Source organism: Mytilus trossulus, chromosome 6 (assembly GCF_036588685.1).
Source record: "Mytilus trossulus isolate FHL-02 chromosome 6, PNRI_Mtr1.1.1.hap1, whole genome shotgun sequence".
NCBI classification, from domain to species: Eukaryota; Metazoa; Mollusca; class Bivalvia; order Mytilida; family Mytilidae; genus Mytilus; species Mytilus trossulus.
In genome coordinates this window covers 82,121,047-82,142,925 of record NC_086378.1, presented here as the reverse complement: position 1 = coordinate 82,142,925, position 21,879 = coordinate 82,121,047, and the positions used below count along the sequence as shown (strand labels likewise).

General features: G+C 30.5%; 1 protein-coding gene and 1 long non-coding RNA gene across 3 annotated transcripts; one reads left to right on the top strand and one right to left on the bottom strand.

The window, feature by feature from the left end:
• The first annotated feature begins 1,555 nt into the window (after positions 1–1,555).
• Positions 1,556–15,235, top strand: LOC134722019 (riboflavin transporter 2-like). Of its 2 annotated transcripts, none has more exons than XM_063585436.1 (3): positions 1,556–1,658; positions 9,197–10,458; positions 11,479–15,235. In XM_063585436.1, the coding sequence occupies exons 2-3, from the start codon at positions 9,208–9,210 to the stop codon at positions 11,677–11,679; spliced, it is 1,452 nt and encodes a 483-aa protein (XP_063441506.1). In that variant the 5' UTR covers positions 1,556–1,658; positions 9,197–9,207; the 3' UTR covers positions 11,680–15,235. The 2 variants fall into 2 exon arrangements, with proteins under 2 accessions (XP_063441506.1, XP_063441504.1); XM_063585434.1 differs by having other exon boundaries at positions 1,574–1,658; positions 9,191–10,458.
• A 2,945-nt stretch (positions 15,236–18,180) lies between these two features.
• Positions 18,181–20,857, bottom strand: LOC134723805 (uncharacterized). Its single transcript, XR_010108183.1, has 3 exons — positions 20,770–20,857; positions 19,968–20,168; positions 18,181–18,821 (listed from the first exon to the last, which is right to left on the bottom strand). It is a non-coding gene; the product is annotated as an uncharacterized LOC134723805 (long non-coding RNA).
• Positions 20,858–21,879: the final 1,022 nt, after the last annotated feature.

Below are 21,879 nucleotides of genomic sequence, written 5' to 3'. Positions count from 1 at the left end.
GTGTAATCAGGGGTGTAAAATTCCGTACACCCCTGATCAAATTCATTTCTTATGAACAATTCCTTTACTCATTTTTGAACCTGAGAAATTGGTAACGAAAAAATTCCAGTGTAACATTTTTTTTAACTTCGATGTTGCTACACGTTGTCAAATTTATACTTTTTTTTTTATTATGGGGAAAATTCAGAAAAATTGTGTGTTCTTTTGAATTTTCGGGTAAAAAAAATAATATAAAAATTAAAAATATTTTTAATTTTTTATGAATTTTGTCCTCAAATTTTTCTAGTTTTTATTTTTGACATTATATTTTTTTGTTTACATTTTTTTTTATTTCGGATAAATTGTATTTTCCCGGGGTGAATAAGGGTGGGGTGTTATTTACACCTGGAGATGATGTTCTTTCGCAGGAACAGTGTGGTGCCAACTGTTTTACAACGCATAGATAACAACAAAAAATCATTGTAAAGCCACTTGTGGTTGTCTACCGACAATCTTTGTCCCTTGGTCTTCTGTGGATATTTGTTTCATTTTTAAAAATATCACATATTATGCAAATATTATTAAGGTTTTGAACAGCACATGTAATACAAATTCAAATTCAAATTCAAATATTTTATTGGACAAAGCACATATGATACAATGCGTATTCCAAGATATAAACACATTAGACATGACAATTTATGCAAATACAACATAAAGAAAACATTTGAAGTACCAATTATATATATAATATCACAGTATTACATAGTATTATACTTATGGTAGACCAACTGACATTAGATTATTATTACGAGCTTCAAAAGCTTGACTTAAATAACTACATATTTGTCTGGTGTTAACTAGATTTACTGGATTAAGTAAATAGATCGTTGATTTAATATCATCATCATTATTAAGGTTTTTGAAAATATCAAACTTCTCTCGAAGGTCTTTATATAGAGGACAATGTAAAAGAAAATGAATTTCATCTTCCACTTTATCTTTACAAAGTTTGCAGTATCTTTTACTTGCTAAAATTTTTGGTTTGCTATACCTCCCAGTTTCAATTGCAAGTGAATGTGCACTTATTCTAATTTTTGTAAGCAGTGACCTATCATATTTTTAATATGAAATCTTAAGTAAGCTTTTAAGTGGTAAATACATTGTATTTTATGTCTCTGGGGTCTGTCTGGTACCGTCTTGCCGACAGACATTTTTTTTTAAATCCCCTAATTCCGTTATTAATTTTGAATACATGTCATATCCATTTTTTTCATGTGAAAATAATTGAAATCAAAAGATATAAATACAGTGAAATAAAAAAAAAGAAGAAAAAAATATGAAGAAAAAAGGGGGAGGGCTTAATAAAATAAATCCTGTCCCCAGGTACCTATTATAGCTTCGTGTCGTTTTAGACTATTCAGTTGTTAGGCTCACTATAACTTATTTCTAAAAATTTAGTAAAAAAGGGACACTATATAGACTCATGATTGATTAAAATTATATTGGTAAAAAAAAGGGACTTTAACAGGTTTCCGAAATTTGAAGACCCAGAACGTATCAGATTCTTTTATTATTTTATTTATTTACATTTCCGGCATGTGAAAACCGGATTATTTGAGTGACTTGCGTAATAAAGGTCATTATTCAACTATCATCATTAATGTAAAAGGAAAAAGGTAACAATGGGTTTATAAAGTTGAATATATGTCACTTAGTAATTTATTTTTACAAAAAATATGACAACAACATTGTTTTTTGCCATTTACTGATACACGATCGAAGGTCAAAATTTATGTCGTGAAGTCTGGATCATTTGAAAGAGATATGCGAGTTCGTAGTCTAGTGGTTAAGACCGATGGCTACAGTGCTGAAGGTTCCGAGTTCGATTCTCACTCGGGGTGGTAAAAATATCAGTACACCAGAAGGGTATTTTTCACCCTCTCATACACATCTCTTGTACATGTTGTACCCAGACCGGAGTTAATACTAGAATGGGTACTTTGGGGCCTCGTTGGTCAAAGTTGTCCCCTACTTTGACCTGGAGATCAATCTTCTGATATCTCTCTGGTTTGTTTGTTTCCACCGAATGGCCCAGTGGTTCTCTCAGAGTACTTCAGCTTCCTCCACCATAAGAACGAATCCAGGTCTGGTCGTGCCCATTCAAGTTCGCACCCTATCATGTTCTCGTCCACTTTTTTTGTTTAATAACTTTGTAATCAAGTTTTGGCAAGTGTATTCCTCTAAGTACAAATGAAGTATATTTGATGTCATTGTTCTAAGTTAAAGTGAGACAAAGTTGTTTTTTTTTTTTGTGTCGAATAAATCTTAGTCTTATAAATAAATAAGCTTTATTTAGAGTCAGCATGGTATATAAAACATAGACAAACATATGAGACATTATTTATCAATACAACATTTATAACAATACAACACATAATATAGTCATGATAGCTAACATGCAATAAATATCACAACACAAAAATGAAGCACTTAAAGCAGAATATAAGCATAAGCTAGGTATAAAGGCTAAAAGCTTATAAGTGTAAACTAGGCATAAAAGCTGGTAAAAATGCATAGCATAGAATTTGAAAAAATGGGATATGATCTAGATTGTAAATAAATTTGCATTATATATAAACTAAAAGTCTGCACAAACTGTGCATTTACAGTCCAAGACTTTAAAATATTTTTGAACTGACTAAAATTAGCAATTTTTCTAAAATCATCAGGTAGATTATTCCATAAAACAGCAGCTGTGTATTTAAAAGAGTTTTTACCATAGGTTGATGTTCGGACCCTAGGTATATCTATAGCTACAATATTAGAATATCTAAACTTATATTTACAGTCTTTCAATACAACTAAATCATGTAAGCATGGTAGTGACAATTTATATAAAATTTTAAAACACTCAATAGCCATGTTACGCCCACTCTTATTTTCAGTGATGGAACCTTTGCTCGAAAAAGGTGCCTGTAATTCAGTGGTTGTCGTTTGTTTATGTGTTACATATTTGTTTTCGTTCATTTTTTTACATAAATAAGGCCGTTAGTTTTCTCGTTTGAATTGTTTTACATTGTCTTATCGGGGCCTTTTATAGCTGACTATGCATTGTTGAAGGCAGTACAGTGACCTATAGTTGTTAATGTTTGTGTATTTTTGTCTTTTGTGGATAGTTGTCTCATTGGCTATCATACCACATCTTCTTTTTTATATATAGTCTTCATATATAAATCGTTAAGCCTTTTCCTGAATTTTTCCAATTTGGTGGTGTTATTTTTGTTGCAAAAATGCCATGCCAAAGGACAAAAAATTAAAATTAGATAAAAAATGCCATGCCAAAGGACAAAAAATTAAAATTAGATAAAATAAATGTGTGGAAAATGGTCAGTTTATTCAATTTAGTAAGGTACGTCCAATGCGCTTTGAAACATTCAGTTGTTGGGATGCTTTACAACAAATATTTTTAATGTGGTGATTAAAATTAAGTTGATAGTCAATATCAATACCCAAAAGTTTGACAATCTCATCACAGGATATTTTTGCTGACTGTATATTAAAAACAGGCTTTTTTGCAAATGTTTTATTTCCAACTGCAATGGCTTGGAATTTGTCAGGATTTGCCTGCATACAGTTAAATCTGAACCAGTCAATTAAAATAGCACTTTCTCTTTCGAGTGTACATAATAAATTATCAAAATCATTGTCAGCATAAGACAGAGTATTGTCATCGGCATAATTATACAAGGTACCATGTTCAATAAAATAAAATATGTCGTTTATAAAAATATTAAATAATAGGGGCCCCAGGATTGAGCCTTTGGTACCCCTTTCTGGATGTCAGCCCAACTGCTGAGTACTTCCTGAAGTTTAATTTGTTACCTATGATCTGTAAGATAATTTTGAAGTATTTGAAGTCTTATTTTGGTTAAGTGTATTATTACTTTTATTTCATTGTTTCAAAATAAAGTGAGACTATGACTACATATTTTGTTTGTGTTGAATAAATTTTAATCATGTTTTGGTTAGTGCATCGCTATAATTTTTTGTTTCATTGTTTCGGATCAAAGTGGCCAATCTGTTAAAATCTTTTGTGTTTTTCATTTAAAATCTTCAATGTTTTTACTCTTACCAAGCTGAATACATGCAGTATTTACATCAAATCAATTAAAAACAACAATCTTGATTTTATAATTATTCAACTGGAATTTTACTTAAAATTGGGTGCGAATGGACCTTAGATGCAAACGTGCGAGGTGCGAACATGTTTTGGGCATGAATGAACCTGATACCCAAAATTGTAATTGATCTATCATGTCTATAATCTAATCCCTTAGTATACAAGTGTCACAAAGTCTTTACGTTACAATATAAGAAATAAGTGAAGTTACAACACTTGCTTTACATACATATATGAAGCAATATGTCTTAGGCAAGTGTTCAGATATGATCATATTTGCCAGTCATGCCCTAAACTAAGAGCTATAGCCTATTTGTCTTAGCATGCCTAAACTGCAGATTGAGATTGACAACTTTATTCATTATTTAATTACTTTTCAGCATTGTTCAGCAAAGATAATAGTCAACAGTCCAATGGCCAATTAAGGATTTGACTTGGTTATTACACACTTTTAAACAATTTAAATTCATGCAATCATGGACTTGTTCTTTAATCGGACTAACAAAGGGATCTCTAATTATAATAGGATCAGTGACAGGAATTGGAAAATAGACTATTCTGATTTTAAAAATTGAAACTTGAAATAATTTATATTGAAAAAAGTGCACTTAATATAAACTCTTCATGCTCTTGGAGTTTGGTATTGGTAAGGATTGACAGTTAAACGTATGAGTTAAAGTTTAGATGGGAGATACATGTACATGATGTACACTCCTTGCCATATTTAATTTATATCAGCAATGTCTCTTGGGACTTCCAAAGATATAGGGTATAAATCGTCAATTTTAAAAAGATTTAAAATGAAATAGAATTATAGGATAAATTAGATTGTAAACAATAATAAATAAATTTTGTTTATTTACTGTCTTCTGATAGGTTAAAATTATTAGTTTTATTTTCAATGTTATCAATTTTGATGGCGACACGCCCACTCTGACGTTGTGTATTCATACGCCAACATGTGTGAACGTTGTTATTGTCAAGATAAATAATTTAAAAAAGTTCTTTGAGTCTTATTTTTACAGAAATTTATTTATAATGAATGGCAATAATTTATTTTGATTTTATTGAACCATAAAACTAATTTTTGACTCTTCACATTTTACATAATCTGCTTCGCGGATTATTCAATGTGAAGAGTCAAAAATTAGTTTTATGGTTCAATAAATTCAAAATAAATAATAGCCATTCATTAATTAAACTTACATTTGCTGTAGGATAAACATGAAATTTATATAAACAATTAGATAACATCAATGTCTGGCATGAGTTCAAAGCCTTGCTCTTACTTTCATCTGTTTGAAAAAGAATTGACCTACAATGTAAGAGTGTAAAAAGAGGGGTTAGACATATTGAGATTTTTACATTGTAGGTCAATATAATGATATATATTCTGTCCATCAAAATGCAGAAATGATGAATGTGTATAAAATCTAAATAAAGATATATACAAAGTCTGCCAATTGCAACATTAAGCATGTTAAGTGAATTTGAATATTCTGTTAATGCAAAAATTCTCCCTCTAATATTCTAAACAGTTTATGGATACATGTTTAATGAAAATGAAAACCAATAACAATTAAAAACCAATTGTTCAGAGAACAATTGAAGGTCTTTCCATCAAAACAATGTATTTTGATATGAAAAGTTGTGAAACTAAGTTTAAAATGTCATTTCAATCGTCAAATGATAGCTCCTAGTAAGCTGATTCCAAAAATATATTGTTTCCATACATTTTTTTTAAATAAGGGAGATAATTTGTTACTTCCGGTTTGAAAAATGTTACTTCCGATTATATTTGAATATTTACTTGACACTGATTCCAAAAATATCTGGTTCTATATACTTTTATATTAATAAAGTACAAAAAAATAGCTACTTCCGGTTTACAAAAAGTCACTTCCGGTTGTTTTTTTTCAAGGTTAAATGGTTTGATACCTTTTTCTAAAAGTTGTATATCTTTATCATGTATACATATAGAATAAAAGCAAAGGTCAAAATCTAGAACGTCAAATTAAGCTATGACCTTGAGATCAATTTCAAGGTCATAAACCAAGGACCTCAAATCAAAAGACCATAGGTCTTAATTATATTTAGTTAATGAGTTATATCACCAAACGCGTATTTTTAAATACAAGAGGGAAGAAAACTCCCTTTTACATTCAACGTACGCTTGCAATCAAAATTTACATCTTACGACATGTCGCAACTAACAATTTAGTAAAAATAATTTGTTGATATCTTATACAGTCTTTGGATATAAGTGAAAATAAGCCAAATTCAAATATTAGAATATGACCTTGACCTTTGACCTTGACCTAATTTTCATTTTTTGGGACCAAGGACCTCAAATCAAAAGATCCTAGGTCTCTATCACTTATGATTTATAAGATGGAAATTCATATCACTTATATCAGATGCATAAGGGGAAATAACTCTCATATGGAGCGGTCATATCGCTTCGGTCAAAATAGAACAAATCATGCGAATGATAAAAACGAGCAATTTTGTAAAATAAATTTGTCATAATCTTTTACGGTTGCGAAGGAGATGCGATAACAAGGAAAACAGTGTTTGGGGAGATAACTCATACAAAGAAAAGTATTCGTTTACGCAGGGTAAATTTCAAAAGCGCATAAACTGTTCCATATCATATACAAAATATCTAAGCGACATATTGCGAAACAAATGTTTATCGCAAGAACAAAATTAGGCGGAAGAAAAAAAAAAAAAATAATCAGAAGAAAAACAATAGGTCTTTCCACAGAAAAGTGGAAAGACCTAATAAAAAGTGAAATTTGAATCTCTAAAAACAACAACATCTTTTTTTATCAATAGACAATGATAGAAGCAACTTTTGGTTATAAAGTAATCTAGCAAATTATTAATTGATTATATATACATTTTTAAGGGAAAAAAATATAATCACTTGTTTAACACTTATCCACCAACAAATGACCAATCAAACATTTTAATTGACTTGATGATGATTCTTTTCTTATATACTAGTTAATAATTTTGCTCTAGTCATGCTTCAATGATTCCCTGTATAATCAACCAAATTTTTGCCACGAAAAAGGGGTACCCCAGCCCCCCCTTGTTCCATATTTGAATGTTATTTTATCCATTGTACATGTGTTTTAGGCCAATTTAACATAAATAGATTTGATATAGTTGATAGTCAATATTGCAGGATGGGTTAAAAAGCTTATATATATATATATATAAATATTTAAACGTTATCATTGGAGATAATGAGCTTAATTAGAATAATAGTATCATTAAGGACATGTATGCAAAATGTTAACAGACTTTTAGTGTTTGATCGTGGCTATTCATCGCTATTTATTTTAAGCAGTATGTAATTTTAGCAGTCATGGCAGTATAATCTAACAGAGCCTCTGAGTTTTATAGTACTAGTAGCTTGACAAAAAAATCATTTTTTTTTTAAGTAAAAATGGAAGATTTTTTTGTCAAGTGTCATTTTCCTCAAATTTAAGATAATGAATCTGTGTATGTACCCCTAAGCTGGAAATATTTATAAAGTATACAATAAAGAAATGGCTTGAAGATATAAGTATCATTCCTAGAGCAGATATCTGAATTAATTAAAAGATTGCATAAACATTGTATATATATAAACACTGATAAAGGAAGGATTACATACACTTCTGGAAAAGATCCACTGTTACATATATATTAAAGTAATCAGTTTAAATGGAATGTCAAATATCTAACATTTTTGTTCAGTCAACAATGTTTGAAAATATGTGCTACATGTACTTTTTGTACAACCTACAAACAATTACAACTGTGCCACGTGTTGTTTAATGTAGGCTAAAAGTTACAGGGTAAAATATATTACACAGTTTATTTGTTTTATGTGATAGCAACCAAGGAATATAAACTGGTGTTAACCTTTTGTAAGTAGTAAACATATTTCATTGAATATTGATAAAATTAAACATGACAAATATGAAATGATTTGAAATGCATAACGTTTATTGTACATGTATTTATATATATATATGTAACTTATATGAAATGATTTTTTAGGCAATAAGTTTTCTGAATTTTAAATCAGATTGACTTTTACATGTTTTTAACAATTTGTCATGCACAAATGATCAATCAATACAGCATGTGACAGATCATGTACATGTACATATTACCTTGTACATTTTAAAATAATAATGCATATATAAAACACAGATGTTTTTCTGTGATGATGACCCTTAGGTGGCCTTCAGCTGTTTTCTGCTCTTTTGTTGGGTTGACAATTTTGACACAATTCCTATTCATGCTATTTCCATTCTTAATTTTATATAAAAGTTGAAATACATTTTCATTTCTAATATGAAAATACTGAGATGTGTTATGATTGCCAATGAGATGGCTATCCACTAAAGTTCATAGGAAGTGTTGTAAGCAATTATAGGCAACCAAATGACCTTCAACAATGAAAAAAAACCCATACTGTATACATTGTACATATGGGATACTGATAAATGAAACAATCCAATTGAGAAAACTAATAGCCTAATTTAAAGCAAAATATTTACAAAAACAAATATGACAGACATAAACTAAAGACAACCACTAAACTACAACTGGCTTCTGACTTGGGACAGGCATATTAAGCATGTGACGGAGTTGAACATGTTTGTGAGTTCTCAACCCTCCTCCTAACCTTGCACAGTGGTGTAGTAGTCAGGTAGTACAACAAAAGAACTAATTATAAAAATCAACTGAAAAAGCTTAATTCATCAGATATAAAAATAGATCTAACAAAGACACGAGAGTGGACGTGGACGGGTGCTTACACATCCCTACATAAAAAAAGACACTAAGTACAGATCTGAGAGTACTCACAGTTACCATGGTTCAAAGTTCAAAGCTAAAAACAATTTATAATTAATCAGATATCTAAAACTGAAATATAAATCAGTAATCACCAAACATCTAAATACTTGTTTAGCAAAAACTAATTATTACTGCTTCACTAAATTGAAAGTTGTTTATTTTCAGGTGAAGTTTGATGCAACATGGCAGTGGATATATTTCAGTGCAAAAACATAAATATCCTAGTTTATGTTCTAGTAGCCCTGTTTGGTATTGGATCATGGGTAGATATAAATGGATTATGGGTAGAACTTCCTGTGATGGTGCCACACCTTCCAGAGGGATGGAAATTACCATCCTATCTCTCTGTCATTATACAAATGGCTAACATTGGACCACTCTTGGTAACAGCAATGTATGTGTTTTGTAAAAGTTATATGAAGGAGAGAGTTGCAGTTTATGCTGTGTTGGGCATAGGAGCAACCTCATGTTTACTTATGTCGTTTTTCTGGAAGGAAACTTCATACATCGCTGGAGATTTTCACAGCACAGCTTTATTAGTTCTACAGTTTTTCCTAGCACTTACAGATTGTACAACGTCTGTTCTATTTCTACCCTTCATGGCTACATTTAAAGCTGAATACATGACAGGTTATTTCATTGGTGAAGGACTAAGTGGACTTGTTCCAAGCGTTGTAGCTCTTGGTCAAGGAGTTGGTCAACTTACGTGTAAAAATATATCTAGCTTTAATTCTACGACAAATGTGACGAGTTATAGTATACAGCCTATTTATCATAGCATCCGTTTTAGTGTAGAAGAGTTCTTTTATTTTCTATGTGCAATGCTAATCATTTCTATCGTGTCATTCACTATTCTAAATTACACATCTTACTGTAAGAAGGAGAAAGTCAAACATCAAGATGACTATGAAGAAGTTGAGTCGAGCAATGATAATCAAATGAGTAGTTATGAACTGAACCCAGATCAACCTTATAGTATATCAGCACAGAACTCTGAAAATAATCAAAATGAGTTTATAAATCCGTCAGCATTAAGTTCAAGAAATCAGCTGATGAAGAAAAATAAACAACTGGATATAAATTCAAAATCAGTAGATATAATTCAATTCCGTGAAATATTATCAACAAAACTCTTTATATATTATCTAGTCTTAACTGCATGGGTAAACTGTCTTTCAAATGGAGCACTGCCATCCCTACAGACATACTCAACATTGCCTTTTGGGAATGATGCTTATCATTTGTCTGCCACTTTGGCAAATATTGCCAATCCTCTTGCCTGTTTGGTGGCATTTTTTGTTACAGTAAAATCAAGCATTGTGATATCGTTTTTAACATTCCTAGGAACTGCCATAGCTGGGTATATTATATCTACAGCTGTAGAGAGTCCGACTCCAGCCCTTTATAACACAACAACAGGCTCTGTGATAGTGGTAAGTATTGCTTATTATACATGTAGGTGATTGGTAGTACAAACAAACTTTGATATGACTATAAGTACATTTGGGGTATACATTGATGAGACTAGCAACCTAAAGACAAAACATAGGGCAGCATACAGAAAGATGTCTCTACAAAATGTCAAGCTCTTAATCTTGAGCATGCTGAATTTTAGAAAATGACAGGAATGATTATAAATGTTTGTGACTTGTTCTGCTTCCACTTCTACATGTATGACTAAGACAGCTGTGGAACCATATTTTTGGTCTACGTTATTTTTTTTTTGTATTTGTGTTAACAGGGTAAACAAATCAGAAATTATCACATAGCAAAGAACACTAGTCCTGTAGCTACTTGTAGAAAAAAATGCTGACACTAAATTTCGTCTGTGTTTGCTAACACGCCGGAAGAGAATTTCTTTCTTTTATTTGCTTTATTTTTGAAATAGTTATAGTATGACTAGTAATAAGGGACAATGTACATGTCTATTGCATATAGTTGCATACATGCACATGTGCAATAATGAGTATTTTTATATAATTCAAAACAAAGAAGTCAAGACATGTCATGCAAGTTATACATTTTATTTAAACAGTTAAAAGGGAAAAAAATAACCAATAGTGTTTTACATTCTTAAAATTGCAAGTAATTGAATTGTAATATTATTTTTACAATATATTATTTGATTTTTTTTTTTTATTAACATGATTAAGGACACATCTCAGTCACTTTGATTTCAGGTTATAATTTAGGACAAAAGTCTAAACTTAATGACCCTTGTTGTGGACACCATATTACTTAGGTACCAACAAATGCATGACCTAAAAATTTACATTAGATACATTGAATATGTATTTAGTTTGACTAGCTCAATATATATAACCAGTATATCAACATGATCAAAAGTGCCCAAAATTATTAAACCAAACCCCTCAATAAGAATTTTATAAAATCAGTCAATATGTTTTTAATTTACTTATTATGTCTTCACCATGTTTATTTTCTATATATAGATTGCTGCCTGGATATTGGTTGTGTTCACATTAACCTTTGTCAAAGTTTCCATCGCTGGCATCTTCAGAGAAGAAGGTAAAAAGGCTCTCCTATGGATTGGTGGGATATCTCAAGTTGGTTCAGCCGTGGGAGCAATAATCACATTTGTATTGGTTAATGTGTATGAGATGTTTGAAAGTGCTCCTACATGTCAGTCATAATTGTTTTTTTTTATTTGTCTTGTTAATACATAGTATTTTTTATTTAAAAGGTTATGGGTAACTTGGGTGTTCTTTTTTCGACGATCTCATTTTTATAAGAATAAGAAAAGTTATGAATATGGATTTTTTTTTACAGATTGTCTATAATCTTCAACATCTTGTCAAGTCTTTTTCTATACATGTGTATCAAAACTGTACGTATAACATTTTCTTTGCCCTAAGAGCAATAGTCTGAAATCATGAGTTTCAAAAAGTTACTAATGTAGGAAACAAAAAAGATGCATTTTTGATGTGTCTGATGGTTAGCTTTAATAACAATTATAAAGTCATTTGCTTTGAATTTATCAAAATATATTATAAATCATGGCTGGATTAAAGTCACCACTAATAGGACTAAAGTCACATCTTATACCATGTTGATGTCTTCATATGTGAGGGCCTCAGGGAAGATTATTTTTTTTGACTATCTGTGTTCATTCTCTTTGAATAAATAACTTATAATTATAATATCTTATGGCTATCCAGCTTTTCACAGAATAAATTGAGCATGACCAGAATTTAGATGCTTAGATGCACACAGAATCAAATATATGACCTAGATATGTGTTCACTACTAGCAGTTCTAGTCCAATTCATATTGTTATTAGTTATGACCTTTTTATGCCCGACCTACGATAGTAGAGGGGCATTATGTTTTCTGGCCTGTGCCTCAGTTCATTCGTCCGTCTGTGCGTCTGTTCGCTTCAGGTTAAAGTTTTTGGTCAAGGTAGTTTTTGAAGAAGTTGAAGTCCAATCAACTTGAAACTTAGTACACATGTTCCCTATGATCTTAATTGATCTTTGTAATTATAATTTCAAATTATAAGTTTGACCCCAATTTCACGGTTCACTGAACATAGAAAATGATAGTGCGAGTGGGGCATCTGTGTGCTATGGACACATTTTTGTTTTTCAGATGTTTTAAGAAAGTTAAACTGACTTTGGCTATAATTAATTTAATTTTGCTAGTTGGTAACTTGAATCTAACATCATACAAAACTGCTTTCTTTCAAAATCTGAAAGCAAGTCCTAGGCTAACTGTAGCTTTATATATTCATGATATTTGAGTAAAAGTATTCTTGCAGTGTCTATCTTAGTATGGTATTTTCTAAAGTATTGTTAACTCTATTATCTATATGTTTGTAGTATGTAAAACTCACTTTTCCTATCAAAAAGGTATACTGTATCAACATGGAATGTTCAAGTAAAATATACAATGCATTTATATGTTAAGTTCTGTGATTTTTATGCAATATGGGACCATATTAATTGTATCTTATATTTTATGATTTTGATATTAATTTATTAATGATTTATTTATTATTTTAAATATTAGTGAAAACAAGAGGAAGTTTCTCAGCTATATAATATAAATAATTTATTACCCTGAGATGAGATGTAGCTGAAGAATTCATAGATTATCAGTTAATCTCTATTTTCAGTTTAAGCTTTTTATTTTGCCATTGATTAGGGATTCTCCATTTAGAATTTTAGTCAGAGTTCAGTATTATTGTGATTTTACTTTTTCCCTAGTCATATTCAATGATACCCTTTACCATCTTTTCACGCTTCAAAACTGAGAAAAAACATTTTCAGATGAGTCATGAGTAACTTGAGATGAAAAATTATCACACAAAAAGATCACCCATAGGACAAAATTTAAGAAATTAGTGATTATTAGATTTATTTATTGAAGATGCATGTATCATCCTTTTTTGTGACTTGTATTTAAATGCTGTGTGTTCGATAGTGAGGGATTTTTACGTGTCTGCAGTAGTGGCTGGGGGAATACAATGTTCTGCCTGAAAATGCATGTATTTTTCTAACCATAGTTAAACACATATGGTGTTTAATGTTTACAGTTTCTTTGAACATTCATCAGTAATCATTTTACAATAGATTTTCTAACTAAGGATATAACTTGATTCTATGCCAATTTTAAGGTTGACTACTGCTTGCAAGCCATGAAATGTTTAGCTTTCAAATTATCAACAATAAATGCCCTGTTACTTTGCAATTGACTTTTTTCAGATTATGAATTATAACTATTGTTAAATGAATATGTATATAAAAGAAAAAAAACCCATAGGATATGGGGGTATCCATCAATGACACAAAATCAACAAATGCACAACAAAGAAAATAGACAAAAAGCAAAGGAACAGGCCTGCCTTCTTTTCCATCACATCACAAAGTTTGTTTCTTTTGCTATGATGAGTTTGTGTTCAAGCCAAGTTATTGGCATCTTGTTAAGCCACATGTTGTCAAAAAGTTTGTATAATTTTATAATAAGATTATTTTTTTGCCTCTCTTGTTTAAAATTTAATCATATCTGCATATATCTGACTGGATCCTTACATGCATAGATATAGACATGTGATAAAGATTACAGTACATAATTCTAAGAAAATGCAACCAGCCATATTTATTTGAGTGGCCACTCTGTGTGTGGGTCTGTACTTTCCATATCAGGTTAAAGTTTTGGTTTGTTGTAGCATCAACATTAGGTTTAATAGTACATACTAATATTAATGAATTAATAAATATGCAAAATTAGTGTTTTAACCCAGATTTCAGGGAATACTGAAACTGGAAAGGAGTAGGTCAGGTAATGGCCGATTTTGGCCTCAAATTTCAGGTTCATCAAATGAACAATTTTGGACACTTTTCAAACACTAAAGTGTCTATTGAAATTGATTCCATTAGTTTATGTAAAAGATTTCAACTGATTTAGTCATTAAAAACGCTCGGATTCAAGCTTTAATATGAAAAATTTATCAAATATGCAAAAAAACTGTCACTTTTCAGTTGTTTTTTTGTCAAAAATGAAAGTGGCCGCATCCGTGTTCATTCTCAACCTTTATATATATTATGTATTATCATCAAATACTACTTACATTTTAATATTATGAATGAACATGAAAATTGTGACATTTTCAGTAATTTGGCATGACTTAATGCTGCTAGTACTCGCTATATGTGCATTTTATTGTCAAAAACAGCCCATATTTATGTAGCAGAAGCATTCTACTTAACAGTAGATAGCTAAAAGGTTACATTTTCATACTTTTGTAAAACTGCTATATTTTGGGGCCAAAAAGGAGTCTTACTGAACCTACTCCTTTGATAGTGCTAGTAGATGAGTAGTTCTAAGGATGCATATTTGGATGTTTGTGAATGGAATAAAGATAAATTGTTTTTTGTTGAAATTGGTGAGGAGTGTTAATGGTGCTATTATCACCTTTACATGAGAGATATTGAATGACTGGTGTAAACAATTGTACTTTTTTAATCATGTTTAATACAGGACAAAGGTAATGGTGTATGTAAAAATTGATATAAGCAATAACATTTTGTAATGATTATTTTGTGTAAAACTCTAGTAAAACATTTTCATGTATATGTTTATGTGACCAGATTTTATAGACATAGGTTGCTGTCTCATTGATGTTATTTAGACAGCTTCATATATTTCTATATATTTATTGAATTGAATAAAAGTTTGTTTTTAATATGAGATTTTTGTTTTTTGCTATTGTTGTACTAATACATATTTTTTTTGAAAAAAAATAAAACAATTTATTATAAGATAAACCTTATTAAAGAGTTTAATAAAATATGTAGTCTCTTTATTATTTAAGAATCTGTTTATTATGATTTTTTGTTTAATCCTACATCAGTAAATTACTAATAGTCATGATCCAGAAGTCTTGAAAACTTAAGAAGACAAATCTTTCTACACCTACGGCAATTTAGTGCTTACCATTCCGTATTTGCCTCTGTAGATATAAAAAAGAAGATATAGTATGATTGCCAATGAGACAAATGTCCACAACACACCAAAATGACAGACATTAACAACTATAGGTCACCATACCATCACGGAAATGTGGGTGTTTCAGAACTTCATCAGTATACATATGTTATTAAAGTAACTTGCCTTTGTTTTCTTATTTTATAGTAGGTTCTGTGTAAATACTGCTTTAAATTAGAACAGAATTAAATTTTTTTCCTGGGAGTTTTTTTTTTGTTTGAGTCAGGGTACTTCCTCACACAGTAAAACAAAAGTGTACTGATGATCTATAAGCATTGATTCCTTTCAAGGATTTGGCTATACTTTTTGGACCTTTTAGATTATAGCTCTCCATCTTTTACATAAGCTTTGGATTTCAAATATTTTGGCCACGAGCATCACTGAGGAGACATGTATTGTCGAAATGCGCATCTGGTGCAAGAAAATTGGTACCGTTAATTTTATAACTACCACTGGGTCGATGCCTCTGCTGGTGGACTATTAGTCCCGGAGGGTATCACCAGCCCAGTAGCTATTACTTTTTATTTCTGTTTAGTGTGTTCTCATAGGACTTAGTAAAACATGCATATAAAAAATATTTTCGAGCTGCACGGAACAATTTTAATGATGACAGACAGACATACATGATATTTATTACAAAATTCCATACAGAAATACCTTTATACCATATATACAATATCATACAACAGTTATAAAAGAAAAATCAAAACGCAATGATTTCAAAACTTTCATACATGGCAAATGAATAATCCCGTTCACCAAGTCAAGTAAGCACCGCAGCTTTTTTGAAGCACAATTCTTAACAGTACTTGGTTCTTTATAAAATATATTACCGTGCACTGATCTGGTTGTGAGGTCATGTAAATCTGCATTTAAAATAAAGAACAGCATAGTTAAAGATCTACTAGTATCTTGGTATATTATATAGATATAGGAAGATGTGATATGAGTGTCAATGAGACACATCTCCATTCAGGTCACAATTTATAAACGTAAACCATTATAGGTCAAGGTACAGTCCTCAACACGGCGTATTGGATCACATCAAACAGCAAGCTATTAAGGGCCCCAAAAAATTACTAGTGTAAAACCATTCCAATAGAAAAACCAAAGTTCTAATCTATATAAAAAAACGACATCTACTATTTTACAATAAATTTTCAAATCTTTCTATATAAGCAGCTGAGACATTTTCTAAAACGGACTTTAGTATGAATATTGTCTATATAAACAGTGATAAACATGTTAAAGAAAGTAAAGTAAATATCACCAACACGTAAAATATCATTTTTTCAACGCTAGTACTTCCTGTTTGGAAAATGGATAGCAATCTTTAGAATTATAAAAAATGGAGAAATGTCATGAACATGCAAGTCTAGTGATAAAGAGTTCCAGTTGACATTTTATATAAAACTATCATTCCAGTTTATCAAATATTGGATCCAAACACCACGGAATCAACTATTATTCATAAACTTATGAAATAAAACTTGTTAATACTTCCTTAGAAAGGTAGAAACAATGATTTATACATATTTATTATTTAAATTACGAGCTCAAGAATTCATGCAATGATTCGGGTACATTCTTAATATATATACGTAAAACAATTTAGAACACTGAAAATAAATAAAATACATGTTACTTAAAAAATATATATTAATACCGAACTCCACATAAGTTTCAAACGGGAGTCCCTTAAGGCAGCAACCATTTGTTTGATTTTCTGGGGGGGGGGGGGGGGGGGGTATGGATTTTTTTCTGGACAAACACAATCTATTTTTTTGGCGACAAGTCGAAAACAATTTATTCTTTCAATTTTAGCAATTACATATAGTGGCAGCTGAGGGTGAAACAAACTTTTTTTCTCTCTCCAAAAACTGGAAACAAACTTGGCAAAAATGGAGCTGTATTATAATCTTGATCACTATAAAACGGAAAATATTTCAACAAAGCAAACCAAAGTTGTAAGTAGATATTATATAGACAAATTACATATATACATAAGCGACAATAAAGGTCAAGAATCAAGAAAAGGATCATAGCATAATAACACAAGTCCGGGATGTAATAGTATAAATATCGAAAGGATATTATCAAAAAAGGGAATACTAGTAAACAGTTAAGATTAAAATATACAAAAACAAATACAAATATCATTATAAGAAGACCGGATTGAATTCATTTACACGTTTGCTGTGTTTTTGTTTTAAGTCTTGAATAAATGGTACGATACGCGGTTTAAACACTTTACCATCATCTTTATGTATAACCTTAGCGATACAGTGAGTACATTGATAAGGTGTGGAATGGTGGAATGTGAACATGTTTTAAATTTGACCCAAGAACGATAGTATATGGTTCACATGCATTGTCAGTCCTTTATTTGTATTGCTCGGACAAACCTATCATGTATTTTTCAACAATATATATGTTTATAGCTTATATGACAATACATTGAAAAGAGACGCAAAGGATATCAAAAGGACATTCATAGTCTTATGAATCGAAAACATTCTGACAGTGCAATGGCTTAAAGAAAAAAGAAAAAAATATTTAGTTTTTCAACGCAATCTATCAGAATTTCCCCCCAAATTTAACAATATGAGGTTGGGGGAGAATATTGTCATTATTGTAATTGTATATTATGTTATTTTGCTATAGCATTATGTTTGCCTCTGCAATAAAATATATTCATTCAATTTTGTTGTCATCTGCTTGACCAGAGAAAAACCCTGGAAGTAAAATGGTCGTTCCCTTATAAAAGAGATACGGTCTAACAGATAATAAAAACTTTAGAGTGTATTCACTTACGTCTATAAGAGTTCTTAAGACATGTTAGATGACACGAACTATTTTTTTTTATTGATTATAGTTTTGAAATAATAATAAACTCTTCAGTTCTGAACCGTAAAACATGATTTTCGTTGACATTTGGTGTTTTGTTTGATCTGTTGTACTGATATATTGTTGTTTGGTGATTCCTATTTTATTTTATGTAGTCTAATGTTCTCGTGTTGTTAAAAGTACATGTATATCTATAATTTTACATGTGTTAACTGTTTGTTTGGTATAACGCTGATTTTTGGATTTAAAATCGTAGAATTTGTTTTTGGAATTGTGAATCTGACAACTGACCCACATGCATGAACGGTAAATGTTTTAAATTTTGATATGCATAATAATTGTTACACGTACCTTAAAAATCTGCTTCAAGGTAGGGCTAGTCTACACGACAAGTCTGTTGTATCAGTCGTAGCATAATGGTAAACATACGAAACAAGGTTGTCTGAAAAAGATAAGGCAAAACCTACTTTTTTTTTGTACGTTTCATTATTTTCTTATTTGTATTTTTGTCGATATGCTTCTTACTTTAAACTAAATTGTGAATAAGATTCTTGAAACATTTGCGTAGAACATTTTAAAGGACACTTCGAGACTTACATATATCTTCACCTAGATCTCCGTTCTGGAGTAAAAACATTTTTATAAAGAGCCGTCTCTTGGTTGTATGGGATGTACGGATAGTAATACACCTTGATGGTTCTGTATGCTGCAAAATATTTCCACTATCACAGTACTCAAATATCAGATCTGCATTTCTGTCCTTTCATCTGTAGAGAATATTGTTAACGCTTTTCTTTTCTTTAATGCATGGAGAATTTGTTATTGGACTTCCGGCAAATAATCTTAAATGGATGATTTTCACATGATAGAAAACGTGAGTCAGAAATCTAATTCAACTTTTTAGAAAGTAAGGATATCTTTTTCATTATTATATCTGTAACTATAATTATAAAGGATGATATTGAAGTCATACGAAACGAGGGACTGATGATTAATAATGTGTATCCAATTCCTGAACCAATGCATGTATATAGCATAAACTTAGTCTTCTGTGCACGATTTTATCATCTTTTACGCATCCATATCGTTAAATCGCAATTGATTTTTACTCTCGGTCTAATTTGATGTGAAAATATAACAGCTTATTAATTGTCGTGTGTTGAAGCCGTAGTGTACCGATTGTCACCTTTGTAAACAATCAACAAAGAACTAGCATGGATATTGAGCACGTATATAACATGTACAATAAAATATTTTATTTCAATAACAGATACATAAATTTTGCGATCAGCGGATTTTTACGAGAAAGGTCACGCTGAGTTCACTGCATACTCAAAACATCGAATTGTTTACCGAGTGCAAACAATTACAAAAAAGCAAATGTCGTCTTAATTTGGACAAATTATAGAGTTTTCATGAGAACAAAGGGTATTTTCATTATTTTATAACAAAAACTAGCCGTTTGAATAAGTTTGAAAAACATCTGAAATTTTTTTTTTAATTTGAAGTTTCATATGATTTTAAAGTCAACATTATTTGCTAACAATCAAATGATCGTTGTTTATTGCATCATATTAAATATACTCACCAAATGTTTCTGTGCCCTGTATCGAAGTTATCCCTCTGTTTGTCCAATGAATTAAATAATTTCTAACAACAGTATTATGTTCTCTGTTGAACAGGTCATCTGTTTTATTTTCATTCATGACTAAAACAAACCCTCCTGCTTCACTGGACGATTTCCGTATCAGAAATGATCCTACCACTTTGTTTTTAATTCTTTCAATAGCTAAAAGAACCAAATAACAGAGTCCGAAAAAGCAAATATATAAAACTATGAACAAAAGACTGCATGGCATTTGCACGTTATATCTTATTAAAAAAAGTTGAAGTAAAGATTTGTTTTCAAAAATAATCCCCATTTCATGATGCAATACAAATAAAAACAACGTATTTATAAATGACTAAAATTGCCTTTTGTATGTTACTTATTTACTGTTTTCCTTATGTTAACTTATATCTATTCTATTACTTTATTTTCAACTTTAACTATCTCTCTCATAAAATTCAATCTATACATTTATGTTTTTTTTACACATGAGATACCAATAGATGAAATGTAGAAAATATTGGTTTACATAATGCTATTTAAAGTAGACTTTGTGAGGGGATTTTAAAGGAAGGCAAAGAAGTAAAAAAATAAATAAATAAGGAAATAAACTCACAAAACAAGTAGAAAGATAAACCAGTTGTTTTGAAAAAGGACATAAAATAAATACATATCAATTCGAAACTTAAATATAATATACTTTTATTGTTTTGGCGGTAGTACCTGTCCATTTCAAAGAAACATTCGAAAATTATTACTTTTAATTATTTTAGTGTCAAACCTTCGTCTCTGGAAATATCAGGAAAGTACCAATAATGCCTTATTGCTTGAAACGATTCACTGCTCAAATTAATCCCACGTCTCACATCTAAAACGTTAAATACATTTATAAATGATAATAACAAGACTGAATGATTTTAAATATAGATCTGGCTATTCGTATACAATATGGAGTCATATATAAAAAAGAAGATGTGGTATGATTGCGAATGAGACAACTGTCCACAAGTGACCAATATGAGACATACATTTACAACTATAGGTCACCGTACGGCCTTCGACAATGGGCAAAGCTCACACCGCGTAGTCAGCCATAAAAGGTCCCGATATGACAATGTTAAACAATTTAATCGAGAAAACTAACGGTCTAATTTATGTAAAAAGTATTTTATGTGGCGGGGTTAAACATGTTAGCGGGATCACAACCCTCCCCAACCTGGGACAGTTCAACATAAGAACGAACTATTAAAATCAGTTGAAAAAGGCTTAACACATCAGATGGACAAAAATATATGTAAACGTGGACAGGTACTTGTACATCCCGACAACAAAAAGACAATAGGAACAGATCTGAGAGTACTCGCAGTTATCTGACAGCTAATTCAAAGCCATTTTAAACAACTAATAAACAAATACTCAATTTACAAATATATTTACTTATTGTTATCTAAATCATAACAACAAATAGGGAAATATTTTCCTCGGAGGGTGTTTAATATAGGTAATATTAATTGATTTTAATGAATTGATTTCGAGCCATCGAGTAACATTTACTAACAAAGATCAGAGTAGTATGTTGTTAAACGCATAATAACCAATATGTGCTTCAATGGGTATATAAACACTATCAAAATTAACCGTTCCTGTCGTTACCTCATGGGAGGTGTCCGTTGTTATTCTTTGGTGTACATCTTGTATTGTATACTGTTATCATACTATATATTTATATAAATCTCTGAGTGTTCTTGCGTTTATAAGTACTATATTGCTGTCACGCAATGTTCTGTACAAGTTATATTTTATTGATTACTTGCACACAACATATATATCCCATGTGAAACGAATTTGTTTACTGTTATGGAATATCTGTTTAACAGATGTCAATTGTTAT